Source organism: Macaca nemestrina, chromosome 6, assembly GCF_043159975.1.
Source record: "Macaca nemestrina isolate mMacNem1 chromosome 6, mMacNem.hap1, whole genome shotgun sequence".
Classification (NCBI taxonomy): domain Eukaryota; kingdom Metazoa; phylum Chordata; class Mammalia; order Primates; family Cercopithecidae; genus Macaca; species Macaca nemestrina.
Genome location: NC_092130.1, coordinates 122,759,088 through 122,776,823, shown reverse-complemented (window position 1 = coordinate 122,776,823; position 17,736 = coordinate 122,759,088). Strand labels below are relative to the sequence as shown.

The following is a 17,736-nucleotide window of genomic DNA, read 5'->3' as shown; positions in this document are numbered from 1 at the left end:
CAAACATCCTAATTCACTTAAACAAAATAGCCCACACACATTCCATTTCAAAAGAGGCTGCTTTTCTTCCTCTCTTCTCTTCTCTCTCTCCCTCTTTCTGTTTTTCCTCGGTCTTGCTTCTCCTTTTCTTCCTTTATCATAGTTATCTCAAAGAAAAGCTTATCTGCAACCACCGTTTAACCACGAATTACCATAAACTAAGCAAAGCCTCCCCACACCCCGGCTCCCAATAAGCGAAAGCAAAGCCCTCAGTGGAGCCTGTCGGGGTGGTAGGGACGCCCCCTTTCGTGCAAAACGACTTCACGGTGAAGTTCAAGTGTCCGCAGGAGATGGAAGGGGGGATTCCAGATCCTCTCATTTTCACAGACGGCCTAATCCCTCTGCGTAATGGACCTCGGAAAGCTGCCTCCCGTTAAGGGCGCCCAGGTACTGCCAAAGCTCCTTCGCTACCCGGACCGGGAGAAGTCAGGGGTGTGAAGGCGGAGCCACTTGGCTGGCGACACCCTCCCGAAGTCCAGCCCTTACCCGCCTTCCTACCACCTTAGGGGATTTGGCCCGGAGAACGAGATCACCCTCTCAATGAAAGGCAGATGTCCCTTTAAGGTTTGCTTCTACAGCCCGTGGACTTTAGCCTAAACACGGACCCGCGAAGCTGGCTTTATTTGTCCATGTCTCGGACAGAGCCTGGGAAGCTGCCAGTGAGATTTCAGAGATCAAGAGCGCGCAGGGGCGGGCGATGTGGCAATCCGTCTGGGATGTGAAAAGCGTGGAGCGCACTTAGAGGCATTCGACGAAAACACAGGAAATCACTCCTCTCCCGCTCCTGGACGCCGCTGCCACTGGGGCAGAGGACTGGGAACCGCGGCAGCGGGCTGAGTGGCCCAGCCAGAGCGCGCAGCTCCCGCGCCCGGTCCTGCCAGGTCCTGTCCTGCGAACCAGCGCGGCCCCCTGGCGCTGAGGCCGCTCCGGCCATGGCCCCTCGGCCCCGCGCCCGCCCAGGGGTCGCTGTCGCCTGCTGCTGGCTCCTCACTGGTGAGCAACTCGCTTTTCTCTGAGCATCTCCGATTCGCGGGCTTGGGGCTTGGAGCGGGGAGGGAGGTCCTCAGAGCCATGGGCCAGATAGGAGAGAGTGCCCTTCCACTTTCGGGCACTCCAGGTACTCAGATCAGGCTACGGAGCAGGCAGGAGTTTCGCGTTCTGGTTTTGATGTGAATTAGTCTTGGTGTCTCTCCAAAGTCCTTCACCCTAGGAGTAGGAGTGAAGCAGCACTGAAAACTTACAAAGTAGAATTGACTTTTAAAATTAAAGTTGTTTTTACAATACACATTGTATTTTAGGACTTCGCTGAATATTTCCTCCCCTCCACCCTTTTTTATGGCATGGGATGAGAGGGTGATGCTTATAGGGCGCCTGATACATACGCAAAATTCCTACCCTCGGGTTGTTCCAGAGTGGACATTATTGAATTTTCTTGCTGTCTACTATTCAGACTTTTTTCCCATGCAGAACAAGAAAAAACAGGGATGCAAGGCAAAACTGCCACTTGTTCCAAAATGATGTTTCTATGTCAGCATCCAAGAGGAGGGATATTTTGAAACGTAGAAAGGAATGGTGAACATTTTCTCTGTCAATATCACAGTGCAGTCTACTTTTAAGATGCAAAATATACTATTGTTATTTGTACATAAATGTGTATTTTTAAGGAGGGGACTTAAAAACATAGTGGAAATGCAAAGTTGTATCCAATTTAGGAAAAGGTTGAAATATAGTATTTTCTAAGATTTTCCCAATAATTAACTCATGGTCAGATCTTTTTTACCAGTTACTGATTGGGATGGTGGGAAGTTGAAATGGTGAAAAATAGAAGGAGGTGGGGGGAAAGTATCGATAGAATCTCTGAGTGAAAGAAAATCATCTTTTTAATGGGATAATTAACAGCTGGCTTTAACATATCATTGATATTCAATTGTTCCGTGTTTTTACTGCTGGCATGGTTATTAGTACTAGTTAATTTAGCATTTTTACCATTAAAAACAAGGTAGAGCCAGCCAGTTTAGACCTGCCTTAGATGTCCAAGCATTGTTAACTTTTATGAAGATCATTTAGAAGTTGATTATCAGCAAGCAAAGCTTTTTTCAGAAGGGAGGTGATGTAAAGAGAGTTAATAATGAGCTACTGGCTTTTCATCCAAACATTTCCCACTACTCAGGAAATGTCCAATAATCCAAACAGTGGTAACTGCTGAACAGCATTATAGCCAGTGAGTAGTTTAACTTACCAGCTACTGCCACTACTCTTTACACATACTTAACCTATGAGTCTTCTCCAACTGAATTGTTTTTAGATTGTATTTTGTTGTTTTTGTGCAAAATCTGAATACAGTAGTTTACTAACTATTTGAGTTGTACCTATTTCATTCTACCAAATAAGCAGTCTCTAGAGTAGAAATGATGAAATGAGGTTTGCATATCCTCTAAAAAGACAAGAGTGAAACTTGATGTAACAGAGAAGTTTAGCAAGTTACAATTTCATATATATGTTGGTGAAATATACATTGGTGAATCCAGGAAGAGACTTAAAATATTTAGAACCCTTGTGTGTTTTATGCCCATTTCACAACACATGAGGCATCTGAAATTGGACTGCTTTCCTTTGCTGATTCCCCATCAGTCATTATATTCTGTAGGCTCTTCTTTAGCAATCTCTTTCAGATTTGGAAACTTCTTATCAATTAACAGAGTCCATTTGTAACCTGGGTACTAATCACCGTACTTATCCATGCACACCACTGTAGAGCTTATCTTTCTGTCTTCAGTCTGAACCCAACTTCTAGTCTACCCTCCTAATACATCATTTTCATTATATCTGTTTTTAGTAAAAAATCTTTGGTGGTTCTTTGTTGGCTTTAAGATAATATCGAAAATTCTCAACTGACTGCCCTAATCCAACACGCTTTCTCTATCTCCTGTGTCAGTTTCTTATTGCTGTTGTAACAACTTGCCATAGATCACCACCTTAAAACAACATAAATTTACTATTGTACAATTCTGTAGGTCAGAAATCTCACTGGGCTAGAATCAAGATGTCACTAGGGCTGCATTTCTTCTGGAGGTTCTAGGGGAAAGTCAGTTTCTCTGTTTTCATCAGCCTCTGGCCACCACCTGCATTCTTGGCCTGTGGCCCCTTTCTCCATCTTCAACCCAGCAGGGTAGAATCTTCAGCTCTTCCCCTGTGATTCTGCTTTATCATCATATCTCTTTCTCTGACTCTGACCCTACTACCTTCCTAAGGATCCTTTGTAATTAAAATGCGCCTAACAGAATAATCTCATCATCTCAAGATCTTTAATTTAATTACATCTTCCAAGTCCCTTTTACCATCTAAGATAACATATTCACAAGTTCCAGGCATTAGGTCATGGATATCTTTGGGAGACCATTATTCTGCCTACTACAACCCTTAAGCATAAAGTGTCCATTATAGCCAATCACCTTTATTTACTTTCTCCATAATCCTCATGTTCACTTTGCCACTGAAGATATGATCTTGTTTTATGCATCAAGAAAAGAACTCCACCTTTCCTTCCTACAACCATCTGCCATCTAAACAAACTCTACAGCCTTCAAAGCTGGATTTACATAATCAGAACAACAAACCACCAGCATCTCAATAAACTTCCCATTTGATTTAGAATGTCTCATATTAGCTCCTTACAACATTTACTAAAATGATTCATCAAAAAGATGTCCTTCCTGATGTCCAAACAAAGTATTGTTGTTTTATGTACATCAAAGTCTCAGCATAAACTAATGCCACATATAAAGAATTTAACTGAAGACAGTTTCATAAAGTGACAGTTTAGAGAGGCCTTAAAGGAACAAGAAAAGAGGGTGGAACATCTAGCGCAAGCAACGGTGGGAAAAAAGAACCTGAAGCAACAGTGAGAAGAAAAACCATGACCATTCCTAGGCCTGAGGAGGTGGCAGTGTTAGTCTGTTATGAACTCTAGCTATGGGAGGGTGGCCATTAGACTGGAGTTGTGGTCATAAAAAGGAATGCAGCTAGTGACAAAATTGAAGCCTAGCAGAGAAGGAGTAAGGAAAATAAATATACCTCCTTTCCTCCCACCCTCTGATGTCTTGCTCAGCCTTCCCATTGGCCATACCCAAATGGCAAGATCCAACCTTCCAGAGGACAAAGGGCAAGACAATCAATAACGGAATAACTAGCACAACTTAACCCCGAAATGTGTTATGTGCAAGGCACTGTGCAAGGGCTTTGCATGTATTATTTCATTTTAATCTAAAAAAGTAAGTTTACTAATTGATCACAACCAGTCACAGATTTCTTTGTTCTTTTTTCACTCCTTCTGCTTCAGTTGATTAGCCTTGAAAAAAGGAAAAGAAAAAAAGTAAAACGTTATAACTATTATCCATATTTTAGAGATGAAGAAATCAAAATACAGTACTAAGAAGTTAATTTCACCTTTCCAAAGTTGAAGAACTAATGACAAATCTACTCAATTCCTATCTCTGACCTCAAATTAAATGCTCTAAAATAATATGCTATATAGGCTGCCTAAAGATAAGTTCATTCTCTCTTGCTCACTCCTCTAAATGTGAATTCCAAACATAATTGTCTAAAAGACTTAAAGACCTAATTAATGATACATCAATCTTTTATTTCCATGATTTTTAGGTGTACAGCATTAAGTGTAACTCAAATAAGACTACTATCTCTTGTTATTAGGAATATAAATATAGAATTACCTCTAATTAAGTTATATGTCTGTCTTCCCTAGAAACATTTTGGTTGGCCTAGAAGCAAGGGTCTTCTTTTGTGACTTTCCACAGGCAAGAGTTCCTATTCAAAATGAAATCCAGTGAGGAGATGGGAGATGGCTGAATATGGGGAGGAAGTCAGCCACCTATTCAAAACAAAGAATGACTCCCAGTGGCAGACAATGTACTGTCAGGAATTGCTGAAGATGGTGAAAATTGTCTTACTCATTGTGATGTTTGTAAAGGCAGCAATGAATTCATGGGATTTTTGTTTGTTTAGTAAACAGGCAACGAGAGTAACCATGAGACACATATATATGCTACACTAATTTACCTATTTCTCTTCCCTCCTGTCATAACACTTATCCAGCTATTTTGAAGCACGAGCTCTTGGGCTACAGCTTATCACTGATGTTCTGACTGTAGTAGATGGATGCTCCTCTAATGTGTTCCTCCACTTCCAACCCAATAAACTTTCCACTAGATTTAGAACTTGCTGAATTTCCCCATCTCTTGACATATCTTAGTAGAATAAAGTAGCTCATGTTTAAAATATATTTAGAAAAGTTGGGGGCTAAAATGCTATTCTTTACCTACACTACTCTTCTGTTGAATGAAATACAAAATAGTGTACTCAAATTCATGTTAAGAAACTGAGATGAAAGATATTTTGAAACTGTTGCCACAGTGCTAAAGTCAGAATAGATTGCCTATTCAGAGCAGTCTGTGACTGGAGAATTGTACTCGCCCTCAAAGCAAGTACAGTAGAGTATCAAGAGATGCAAATGACTGCATATATTTCTATCTTCAAGATTATTGAGCTTCTTTCAGCTCCTTCATTCTTCCAGCTACTCTAAAGTCTCCTTGGGGACTTTGCATAAGTAGTTACTCCCACTGCTACTGATCTCAATCCCTGAATAAACATCATTTCCAAAAGACCCTGAAGTAGATTGAACCCTACCTTAGGACATGTGTATCCCAGCACCTTTGCTTCCATTATATAACGCGCCATGGTATTATAATTAACTATCTAATTGTCTGATTTCCAGCTTGCTGTATGCTCTGTGAGGGTAGGATCTTTAACCACAGCACCCAGAAATAATAGACACTTTTTAATTGAATGAATCACAAAAGAATTGACTATTGACAAACTCATAAAATACTTAAGGGATCAGATTGTCCCTTTATTATATACCTTCATCTGATTTTATTATACCTCCACCTGAAATATTTCTGTATACCCAAATTTATAAATAATGGAATGGAAGACACCACCAATTGAAAGATGCACCATATTTTATGTACCACTAAGAAAGACAAGCCACTCCCAATCCAATTATAATTGCTAGATTGTTAGATACTTCCTAGTTTCGGAGATGTTGAAATTGGGAAAAAAGTGCATCTGAAAATTATGATCAATAATACACAGTATAGCTACATGGTAATTTTCTACTTCGAAGAGGCTAATATGTGAACCCCATCGAAGAGGCTAATATGTGAACCCCATCTAGATACAAAGATATGACATTGTTCCTCTAAGTTCTCTTCAAGTGCCAAGTTTGTATCTGATTTAGGGGATAATTGCTCCTCTGGCACCAACAGCGTCACCAGATCCCCAAAACAGAGCTTCCTCCAAATGCTCTATCTTTGGAAGAGAGCTTCAGGAGAAAGGTGACAATAAAGTGATCAAATAATGTTCCAGTTGCACAGGATTAATGACTCTAGCTTTGGCAAACTCTTAACCTTTTGTCATGTTGGTGGTAGGCTCCAGGGCTGTGTATATAGGAAGGAGACTAATTTTCATCAAAACTTTCCTATGATTTAAAAGGAAGATAAAAAAGTCAACTAAATATTAAAAGGAAATTAAAACGCACATGCTGGTTGTTGTTAAGAATTCACTTTACGTGTTAAAAAAATTCAGTTTTATCCAAACAGGAGATCCCTATTAACAAAACAAGTAAGAGATCTGAACTGAAAAATCATTGTAATTCAAATATGCAAAGGAGTGGATATACACATACTCTTTTTGTATGAATCATATGAGATCTCCTAAAATAAACGCAAATTCTTACATTTAAATATAGCACCTAAATCAATTTAAAACATCAATAGTTAAGATGGTTTATATATTTTGTTATAAATCATATATCCTTATTATAAATTAAATGTACTTTCAAAATTATTTTATTAATTTGACTTTTATTTTACCAAATACTGAAGTCTAGAAATACATGGCTACTGGCCAGTCCTTAAAAATACCTGTGTTATACATTTTACTTATAATATTTTTGGTGAAATGATCTTATGCTGTGTAAGAATACATGCAAATAGAAATACACACACACACACATACACACACACACATACTTTTGTTGATAGGATTTTCTTTATTTGGTAGGAGGCTTTGTATTATTTTGTGACAACTGCAAGTAAGCATTTTCCATCATGAGAAATTTACATAGTAAGTGAGAACAAGTTCCTTAAAACAAACAAACAAAAAAAAAACCCAAAAAACACTTTCTCTTTTACTTTTTACCTTTTTGTCTATATTAGCTAACTAATCCTCCCAGTCATCCACTTAGCTTTGTTGGTAGAGGTCACATGGGAACCTTCGCACAATCTGAGGTTTGCACATTCTCTCTAAATAAACAATTGCGTTTATCACTAGATATTCATAATTGGAGCTCTGGCTTCTTATTTTGTAAAGTTCACTTTCCAAACCATGTATAATAAAACTAATTGCCATTATGTATTATTTTAAAACATTTTAAGAACTTTTCCTGGGGAAGATGTATTTTAAATTACCATTTTCTTACCTAAGCATGGCTATCTCAAATATTGAAATAGGCTTATATATAAACTTACCTTAAGATTAACCTTCTTTTAAAATTTTTAGTAACATTATAAAACAGAATGTGATTCCCTAATTTTAGAATGTCAGTTATAGGCAAGTTAAAAACTCTGAATTAAAGACAAATTAATAACCATTAATTTTTGCATACTAAAAATATGAGTATGTGCCACTTGCTATGCTGTGTTCCAGGAGCACAAAGACAGATAAAACGTAGTAAGTCTCTGCCTTTACTGGTGGAAGAGGTAGTAGACATGGAAAGAAGCAATGGTGGGAGAGATTCCCAAGGTGCTTTATATGGAGTAACAAAAGGATTAGGTTTGTGTTGCAGGAAAGTAAGCCTTCCAAAATAAAATACAAGATGAAAACAAGACAATTTATACAGCCCTGTTTAAGGGTCACATGCTAAGCAGAGGGTATTAAAACAAAATTTCCATCTTTCAAGAGCCCATAATTCCCTTTCATATCAGATAAAACATTTATTTCATATTATTATAATAGGAAAGATAGTAATTCAACTCACCAATGAGGTCCATGAACCATTTCATTCAGTAGAGCTGACCTATGGTTTCCCTGAAAGGGGGGTGATAACATAAATTAATGTACCCCAAAGATTATCCATCAGTCAACTCTACCAAATCAGTTATTTTTCCAAGGCTGAATAATCATGATCATGTTAAAATGAGCTCTTGTCCCTTGTTTTGTCTGATCCAGTTTTCTAGCTTCAAGTCAGGCATTTTTAGAGCTCTATAATTTATTAATATCAAGTATCATAATATCCCTAGAACCTCATAAGGATGGTCAAATGAGAGAGCAGGACAAATAATCTTATTTATAATTTAGAATGAAAATAATTAGCTTTATTGCGGTCTGGGACTTATTTCAAGTTGGTAGAATCCATCCAGGAAAGACCATATTTGACGTCTGCCAATTCTTGGTCCACAAGTATGAAACTTCGAATCAGTCTTCCACCACCGAAATGGGTCTTAGAAAAATCAGATTTGAAAGATAGCATGCAAAATTGAAAACAAATATGTTAGGATGAGATTATAGGTGCTGTTTAAACATTTAAAAAATATTACTGCAGCATAATTTTTAGTTACAAGTTTAACTATTGAATTCAATTCCCTCAATTCTTCAGTAAAATAAATTGGGTTCCAAAGAGACTGAGTACTGCCAAAAGTTACAGTAAAAACAATTGAAGAGTAAGAACTACAATCCAGGATGCTTGACTTCTAGCCCAGTTCTCTTGTTGAGACACTGGAAGTGTCTCAAGAGCAACAAATCAAAAACTTTTAGAAGTAACATTACTTTTTTTTCCCCTTATGAAGAGATTAATATAAATTGTAGGAAAAATAGGTATAATTAAAGTTACTGATATAAAGATTTATACTGATACAAAGCTACTGATATAAAGATTTCTATTTTAAACAGCCAATAAATAAGTATAAAATTAGTATTTAAAGCAATAGAGCTAAAAGCACTGGTATTTTTCTCAATATTTTGCTTATTTGGAAAAAAAATGAAAATAAATATATAACTACAGCAGTTTCTAAACTACCATTATTAAGTGAAATACAGTCAATAAGAATATAAATGCCTTAAGAAATGTCTGGAAATGTCTGCAATAATGTTAAAATAGCTGCCATACTTTACATTTGACTCACCTAGCTTATCATTAATACATGAGTGTATACTATGCGCAAAGGACCTTTCAGAAGACAAAAGAGTATAAAGATGAATCCTTCCAGAGTTCAACAAAAAAGATATGTGTTTAAATTAACATGGTTTCAAGATTACAGTTTCACATTTGAGACAACATTTTAAGCTGGACTTTAAAGATAGGCAGCATTAATGGAAGCAGGGATGAAAAGAAGTGACATTTTAAATAGAGAAGTTAGTATGTGTTAAGGTAGCAAATAAGAAAGTTCCTAGCATATGTAGGAAACAAAGGTTACTTTCAAGGTGGAATATAGGATGCCCTGAGTGGAAAAGCGGGAAGTAAATTTGTAAGGCCAGTGCAATTTGGGATTGTAGAGAGGGATTGTAGACGTTAATTCATAGGGAATGAGAATCCAAAATGAATCAAAATAAAAATATAATGATTGGTCTACAAATACTAATCCACAACACAAAATCTGGGTGAAAACGTCTAATAGTCAACTACAGGTTTAAATTACAAAAAAAAAAAAAAAGAAAGAAAAAAAAGTTCCCAACTATTGCAGATGTTTCACATAAAACAGTAATTCTATGAAAGATTTTATAGTATGCTCAATTATGGAAGCGCATTGATATTTTTTAAAATGGCCTGAAGTGGTTTGTCTCATAACTTAAAATAAAACTTTTTAAACCATGGATTTAAGAGTCAATAAGGGTTTTTTCACAGGTTTCTAATGTAGATATATATATATATATATACACATATATATATATATATATATATATTTTTTTTTTTTTTTTTTCCTAAAGTAGAATATTAGATCTTTCTCTAAGAGTGTAATGATCACCTAGGCTGGACAGAAGGAAAAAAAAAAAAAAAACTATGTAGAAGACAAAAGTATAATAATTTTAAGAGGTGATAAAAGAGCAGGAAAGGGACTAGTGCCTTTCAAATCCTCTAGGTTGGTTCCCAAGCTGTGAGTTTTTGTTTAACTGGTAAAGGTGACAGTTGAGGGGAAGTGACAGTGGATAACAGCACATAATTTGCAGTGACAAAGATGATTACAAACATTCATAATATAGGATGGTGGTAGTGGAAAGAGAGGGTATAGAGTTAAGCAGGCCTGAATTTCAATGCTAGTCATGTGATCTTGAAAACATTTCTTAACTTCCCCATGGTTGATTTTCTTCTATAAAATTAGGATAACGAATATTTACCTTACAAGGGAGAATTAGAGCATAGGAAAGAACTTGATAAACATTCAGTAAGTGATAGCTCTTCAATAAAAACCTTTTGTTAAGATCCTACTGTGTGCTTACCACTGTGATTCTGTGGCTTTTAATCTTTGGCAGACTATGGGAAAGACGAATTGTACTTACAAAGATGATCGAGGAGCACTTCAAAGCCCCAGTTCAAAATTATTTCTTCTCTCTCTCTCTCACTCTCACACATACATACCCAAGCACACTTCCGCCCTACCAATTAGGTAGGAATTTTAAGTTAACAAGATACTTTCTTAAAAAAATACAGTGTCCTTCGGATAGGCAAATCACCTTCACACTTCAGTGTGATCAGTTCTTTGCTTAGTGAAAAGTTGCTGGGTTCTCTTGGAATTGGAAGAAGGCAATGTGAATTAGGAACTTCTTGAGGGTACTCAGTATGACTGGAAGGTGGGAAGGAAGGAGGAAGTAAGGGGAGACATAGAGAACGAAAAACAAAGAGAAAAGAGGCCACAAATATTAATAAGTAGTGGTTCTTACTTGGACTTTCCCCTTGGAGGGGACCTTTCCGTCCCCTGATAATCTCTTAGGAAGATAATTGACACTTAAATTTAAATTGTGTAGCCTGTCAGTTGAGAAAAATGTTGAGACAAGTCTCAATCATTTTAGGACGTTTATTTGCCAAAATTAAGGACGCGCGCCGGCTATGCCTTTCTGGGAAGATAATTTTGAGGGCTCCAAATTTAAAGGGGAAAGGGTGGGATACTGAGAAATACAGTTTTCATGTGAGAAGTTGGCAGGGGGAAAATAATCATTCATGCCCCCATCTGGCATAGTGAGTCTGAATCTGCATTTTTACATAAGGTAACATAGATAAATGGGGCAGGAGAACAATCAGATATGCATTTGTGTCAGGTGGGCAGAGGCTGAAAATAGAAGCTATCCATTTACATTCCCACGGTAACTTTTAATATAAACACTTTAGGGTAAAGATTTTGGCGCTCACTGAGAATTTCCTTGTGGGCAAAATATGAGCGACGTGTGTAGCTTTTCATCTGGTAGCCATCTCATTTAAAAACCAAGAGGCAAGGCAGTTTTGTGTAACCCAGTTCCCAGCTTAACTTTTCCCTTTGGCTTAATGAGTTTGGGGATCCGAGATTTATTTTCCTTTCACAAGCCTATGCCAAACTCAGATTCCTTCCTTTCATCCCTGTTTCATCTGTTCAGGCTGATTAGTTCCCCTTTCCAATCCACACAGAGTAAAACAGAAAAGACAGTGAGAAGCTATGTGTGCAGGACTCTTCTGCGCTCCACTCCATCTAAGCTCTCAAGAAACTTTTGGATTTTTTTGTTTGTTTTTTCTATTCATCGGTCTTTCAAAGAGGCAATCCCACTTCTCCATTTCCACTTCCTAATAAAGAATGATAAGTAACTTAAGGATTGTATTTAAATTATGTAGCTATTCAATCAGGGTCAGTCATAGTTAATTGTTTTCCCCCACTTCCCATAGCCTTGACTTTTAGCTTAGCTGTGGCAGTGAAGATCTGGCCCTAAGCTATTGCGACCCAACCCCCACCCTAAACATTTCACAGGCTACTGGACTGCGGAAAGCTGAGGCTGCCAACTTTGGAGCCTAGGTTTCTCAGGACATCAGGTCAAGCAACTGAGAGGTCCACCCAGGGGTAAATTCCTCACATAGTTTCTTCTCTCTTGGGACCAGCGCTTTAACATCTGGGTTAATGAGATCGTGCAGACACGGTAACTAGGCGCAGAAAACAGCTGGACATGTTGCTGGGAGCCCAGACAGAACGTGATCAGTAGTTCTCAGAAACTGCGTCTAAATACCAGCTCCAACAGGCTTGTAGCGTCCGAGTGCGGATAAGGCAAGTGCAAAAACGACAATAGTTTGGGCCTTTGGGGCCAAATCTGCACTTCTGAGAGCTACTTTTACTGCTAAGTTTTGAAATTTAATTTACCCAGAAGGAAGCGTTTCAGAGTGGCAACCGCAGCCAGGTAAAACTAATATTTGCACTCACACACTCCCCGGATTCTTCACAGATAGGGATGGAAGAGAAAACTTAGGAAGTTCAAGTTTGCATTAAACTAAAGGACTCGCCGCCACTCTGCACCTTCTTTAGGGAGTTCATTCGTCCCTAGCGCCTCACAGCTTAGTGCGCCTGCGCGTGCGCGGACTGCGGCCCCGCCTCCCCCTTGGGGACGTGGACGTGCGTCGGGTCGCGGGACGCGGGCTGCGCATGCGCCTTCATTACGTCAGCCCGCTGCCTCGGGCTGCCAGCGGGAACCGCGGAGTGGACGAATTTCGCTGCTGTGTTTCCCGTGCCTGTTAGGCGCAGCGAGCCCGCAGACTGAGCGAGGAAAGGATAGATGAAGTGCTCCCCTAGGCTGCAAGAGTCGAAGCAAGAGTATTTCCTTCCCACCAGGCAAGTGCCCATAGAAACCGGGCCCCGCCCCCTTCCCGGCCTGCGTTCCCATCCCCTCTCCGGGGCGGAGGTGAGGACCTCCTTGGTTCCTGTAGTTCTGTCAGTGAGCCCCTTCCTTGGTCATGAAGCTCGTGAGGAAGAACATCGAGAAGGATAATGCAGGCCAGGTGACCCTGGTCCCCGAGGAGCCTGAGGACATGTGGCACACTTACAACCTCGTGCAAGTGGGCGACAGCCTGCGCGCCTCCACCATCCGCAAGGTACAGACCGAGTCCTCCACGGGCAGCGTGGGCAGCAATCGGGTCCGCACTACCCTCACTCTCTGCGTGGAGGCCATCGACTTCGACTCTCAAGCCTGCCAGCTGCGGGTTAAGGGGACCAACATCCAAGAGAATGAGTATGTCAAGATGGGGGCTTACCACACTATCGAGCTGGAGCCCAACCGCCAGTTCACCCTAGCCAAGAAACAGTGGGATAGTGTGGTTCTGGAGCGCATCGAGCAGGCCTGTGACCCAGCCTGGAGCGCTGATGTGGCAGCTGTGGTCATGCAGGAAGGCCTCGCCCATATCTGCTTAGTCACTCCCAGCATGACCCTCACTCGGGCCAAGGTGGAGGTGAACATCCCTAGGAAAAGGAAAGGCAATTGCTCTCAGCATGACCGGGCCTTGGAGCGGTTCTATGAACAGGTGGTCCAGGCTATCCAGCGCCACATACACTTTGATGTTGTAAAGTGCATCCTGGTGGCCAGCCCAGGATTTGTGAGGGAGCAGTTCTGCGACTACATGTTTCAACAAGCAGTGAAGACCGACAACAAACTGCTCCTGGAAAACCGGTCCAAATTTCTTCAGGTAAAACAATCTTACCCAGGGATAGTTAAGAATGGGCAGAGGGATTGGTATAAACTACTCCTAAAGTTTTAGAACTGGGAAAAATAAGAGGAGAAAGGCTTTACTTACCTGGAATTTTCATGAGATAATGAAATTAAAAAAAAGAGAATGTTAGATATCTAGCAAATTTGTGGAGTCAACTTTGCTGAAACATATGAAGCCTTATTAGCGCTTTTGGCTTTAAGCCTTTGTGGGCTGATCAATGGGTGTTCTGAGAGATTCTTTTGCCTAACTTTTATAATTGTGATTCTAGGTACATGCCTCCTCCGGACACAAGTACTCCCTGAAAGAGGCCCTTTGTGACCCTACTGTAGCTAGCCGCCTTTCAGACACTAAAGCTGCTGGGGAAGTCAAAGCCTTGGATGACTTCTATAAAATGTTACAACATGAACCGGATCGAGCTTTCTATGGACTCAAGCAGGTGGAGAAGGCCAATGAAGCCATGGCAATTGACACATTGCTCATCAGCGATGAGCTCTTCAGGCATCAGGATGTAGCCACACGGAGCCGGTATGTGAGGCTGGTGGACAGTGTGAAAGAGAATGCAGGCACCGTTAGGATATTCTCTAGTCTTCACGTTTCTGGGGAACAGCTCAGCCAGTTGACTGGGGTAGCTGCCATTCTCCGCTTCCCTGTTCCCGAACTCTCTGACCAAGAGGATGATTCCAGTTCTGAAGAGGATTAATGATTGAAACTTAAAACTGAGACAATCTTGTGTCTCCTAAACTGTTACAGTACATTTCTCAGCTTCCTTGTGACAGAAAGCTGCAAGAATGGCACTTTTTTTTATTCATACAGGGATTTCTTATGTATTTGGCTACACTAGATATTTTGTGATTGCCAGAACATGTATTTAAACAATAAACTAAAAGGAAATAATCTCCACGTACTACCATCTTTATTAAATTGGGTAATTTTTATAGGAATTACGAGTTATCTGTAGTACTTGGAAACAGAAAATGTGTGTATTTAATAACGATGCCTATATAGTATGTTGTTTGGGGTAAATTGTAAAATTTCACACTGCATGCTTTGAAACAGTTTTCCTTAGAAAAAGCTTTTGCTAACTTATCCTCGGTTTGCATTATTTCTTTATTTTAATTCTGCATGGTGTTCTTGCATTGCATTTAATGATCCCTTTTCTCCCCACCTCCACACACTACATATTTTTTAGATTTAAATAGTTTTACTATTTTAAATGATTGCCATACAATTAGTAGACTTGAAGACAAGTTTTAAATATTTTTCTTCAAAGGCTTGTTGAACCAATCATGTTAAAAGGAAATTCTTGGTTTTGTTTTGTTGTTGTTAGCATTAGTCATATTTGATTTAGAGGGTAACTTAATCAGTTATTTTTAGATTTTTAGAGCTTTGATCTGCTAGGGATTGTCAAAATAATCTTGAGGCATCTTTATTTTTAAAATGAGATTGAAGTATGTGATTTGCTTGTTATGTGGCTAATTAGTGGCAAAGCTGGAAGTCATTCCCAGTCAGGACTTTAGCTCTTTGCACCAAAACATGCCATATTATTTATTTATTTTTTCCTTGTCAAAGTTGTACTTTATTCTGTTTTATATTTGTATGTGGCATTAATTTGGGTTTGCACATTTTTATTGGACTATTTTAGTTGTGAAGAAGCCTGTTCCAAAGTTTAAGTCACATGACTAGTACGTGGCAGTTTACTTAAACTCCAGTACTCTTTACTATCATTGAATCATTAAACTCCAGTACAATTTACTGTAATTATGGAATTCTGCAAATACCTCCGAGTTTAAAATATTATTTTTATTAAGTATTTTTGGTGCACATTTCTAAAAGTTAAGGAAGGAGCTTCAGCGATGGAATTGCTTCTTGACCTTTTCAAACCTCAATTTAGCAAAATAATTAGTAATGATCTAATAGTCATGATTCAGTTTTTAACTGCTGGATCAGCAACGCCTATTTCAAGTAGTGATACTAAGTAAACTTTTGCCTCTCTTTCCTGTGTCTGTGGGCCTTCTTCCTGGTGTGAAAGACTTCGGGATTTTTTATAAGCTTCTTAACTAGTCTGAACCTTTTTATTTCTTATAGGGAACTGACATTTCTCTATACTTTAAAACTCACATATTTATATTTTTATAAATCTACCTCCTAATTTAAAAATAATTGAGATTGTCATTTCATTATAATTCCATGAGTATTTATCTTTAAACTACTGTTTAAATATGTTACTAAATAATTTAATAAGAATATAGAAATGAAACCACTGAGATTCTTAAAGTTGGAACCTGATTGATAATTATATTTTCAGTAAGGATTTGGAGATTTTTGGACATTTTTACTCTCATAACCTATGCAGTACTGAAATGAGGCCTAATAAATATAACCAATACATGTGAGGCCATAGGTTCTCAAATTTAGCTACCTGTTCACCTCAACTTGAGAGCTCTTAAAACCCTCAGTGTCCAGGTTGTAGCCCAGACTAATTAAGTAATGTTTTATTCCTAGAAATGTTTTTTTTTTAAAGCCACCCAGATGATTCCAATAGGCATCAAGGCTGAGAGCCACTGATTCAGGCCTTTCTTTTCAAAAGTATGGTCCATAGACAGCAGCATCCCCGAGAGCTTGTTAGAAACTAGAATTCAGGGATCTTTTGTAGACCTAGTGAGACAGACGCTACCTGTACCAACATCTCTGGATGATTCCTGTGCATAATAAAATCTGATAAAGGCAATAGGTTATTTTTCCTATGCTGGTAAATATCTGGCAGGGGTCCCCAGTCAGGAAAAAGATTGGAGTATTAAGGTCTTTCAAAGGAGTTAACTGGCCATACTCAACTATAAAACCTCTAAAAATTTCTGTTTTTATGTCTATGAATTAAATAAAATTTAACTGATTTTTAAGAAATTACATTTCTGTTATCAAGAATATAATTCTTACTAGATCATAGGTGAAAATGACAAAATGATAGCAAATTAAAAATTCAAATAATTATTTTTGACTTTTCTAGAAGACATAATGGTCTCTGGAAAGCATATAGAGTAGTCTAATTCCAACTGCTACTCATTAAGTATTGGATATGTGATAAAAACTCCATAACTCCAATGTACCTTCTCTAATGTACTGTAAATTTCTATTTCCTATCGTGCTATGCCCACTAAACTCAGTAAATGAGAAGCTTGTACATTATTTCATTTTGCTATAGATACGATACATATCAAATGACACTTAGCTACTCCTGGTCCCCCATTTATATGTTAAATGCCTTGTTAAAATGACAAGATTGTTGATCTTGGATTTCACTTTGATTACCCTCTTAGATTGGATCTTTCTCTTCCCAGATGCCACTAGAGTAGCTCTGTAAAGCTCATTTTTCTTTATCTTTACTTAGTTTCTGTCTCTAGTTTCCTTTTTCAGTTTCCCTAATTCTCTTAACTGCCATTTATCTTTAACAGAAGTTACTAATTCTGGAATTCATATATTCTGGAACTGAAATTATCTGTGTTCCTAAACAACCAGGTATACATATGAAATGGTCTGTACATTAATCCCCCATAATAGCAGCTCTTATTTGGGAAAGGGTTATAGTACATTTAAATCATATGGTTTTCCAAGCGAGTTAAGACTGCTATTTGTGTTTAGTGTCAGAATATGTTGAATTAGAAGTTGAAGAGTTTCTAAAGTGATTCTAAGGGCTTGAGGTGAGATGAACCCTTTTTCTTAGAGCAAGAGCTCTATATACATATAGAGACAATATAGACATATGGGGTGTCTATATTACACTACTCATTAAGAGTAATATTTATATTTATATTAATATATATATTAGTATATATTAGTAATACTATATTACTAATATATACTAATATAAGTATTACTTATATACTAGTAATATTAGTATTACTAATATAATATTA

The 17,736-nt window shown here is 38.4% G+C and overlaps 2 protein-coding genes and 1 long non-coding RNA gene across 4 annotated transcripts in view; 2 read left to right on the top strand and 1 right to left on the bottom strand.

The window, feature by feature from the left end:
- The first annotated feature begins 273 nt into the window (after positions 1 to 273).
- Positions 274 to 17,736, top strand: part of LOC105499359 (integrin subunit alpha 1) — a 167,868-nt gene continuing 150,405 nt past the window's right edge. Inside the window, exon 1 of the mRNA XM_011771899.3 lies at positions 274 to 1,032. Coding sequence (XP_011770201.2) covers positions 972 to 1,032 — 61 coding nt within the window. The 5' untranslated portion in view covers positions 274 to 971. The remainder of the gene's footprint in view (positions 1,033 to 17,736) is intronic.
- LOC139363883 (uncharacterized) lies at positions 1,059 to 12,608 on the bottom strand. Of its 2 annotated transcripts, XR_011625032.1 has the most exons (4): positions 12,489 to 12,608; positions 8,156 to 8,617; positions 4,770 to 4,863; positions 1,059 to 4,387 (listed from the first exon to the last, which is right to left on the bottom strand). It is a non-coding gene; the product is annotated as an uncharacterized lncRNA (long non-coding RNA). The 2 variants fall into 2 exon arrangements; XR_011625033.1 differs by lacking the exon at positions 4,770 to 4,863 and having other exon boundaries at positions 1,060 to 4,387.
- Positions 10,119 to 15,817, top strand: LOC105499358 (pelota mRNA surveillance and ribosome rescue factor). The gene is made up of 2 exons (XM_011771898.3): positions 10,119 to 13,801; positions 14,094 to 15,817. Exons 1-2 carry the CDS (start codon positions 13,076 to 13,078, stop codon positions 14,523 to 14,525), a joined length of 1,158 nt encoding a protein of 385 aa, XP_011770200.1. The 5' UTR covers positions 10,119 to 13,075; the 3' UTR covers positions 14,526 to 15,817.

What these genes read in the sequence shown, in the direction of transcription:
- LOC105499358 (XM_011771898.3), top strand. Translation starts at nt 13,076, where the DNA reads ATGAAGCTCGTGAGGAAGAACATCGAGAAGGATAATGCAGGCCAGGTG. An exon ending in ACCGGTCCAAATTTCTTCAG is followed by an intron (nt 13,802 to 14,093) that starts GTAAAACAATCT and finishes TTGTGATTCTAG; the next exon opens with GTACATGCCTCCTCCGGACA.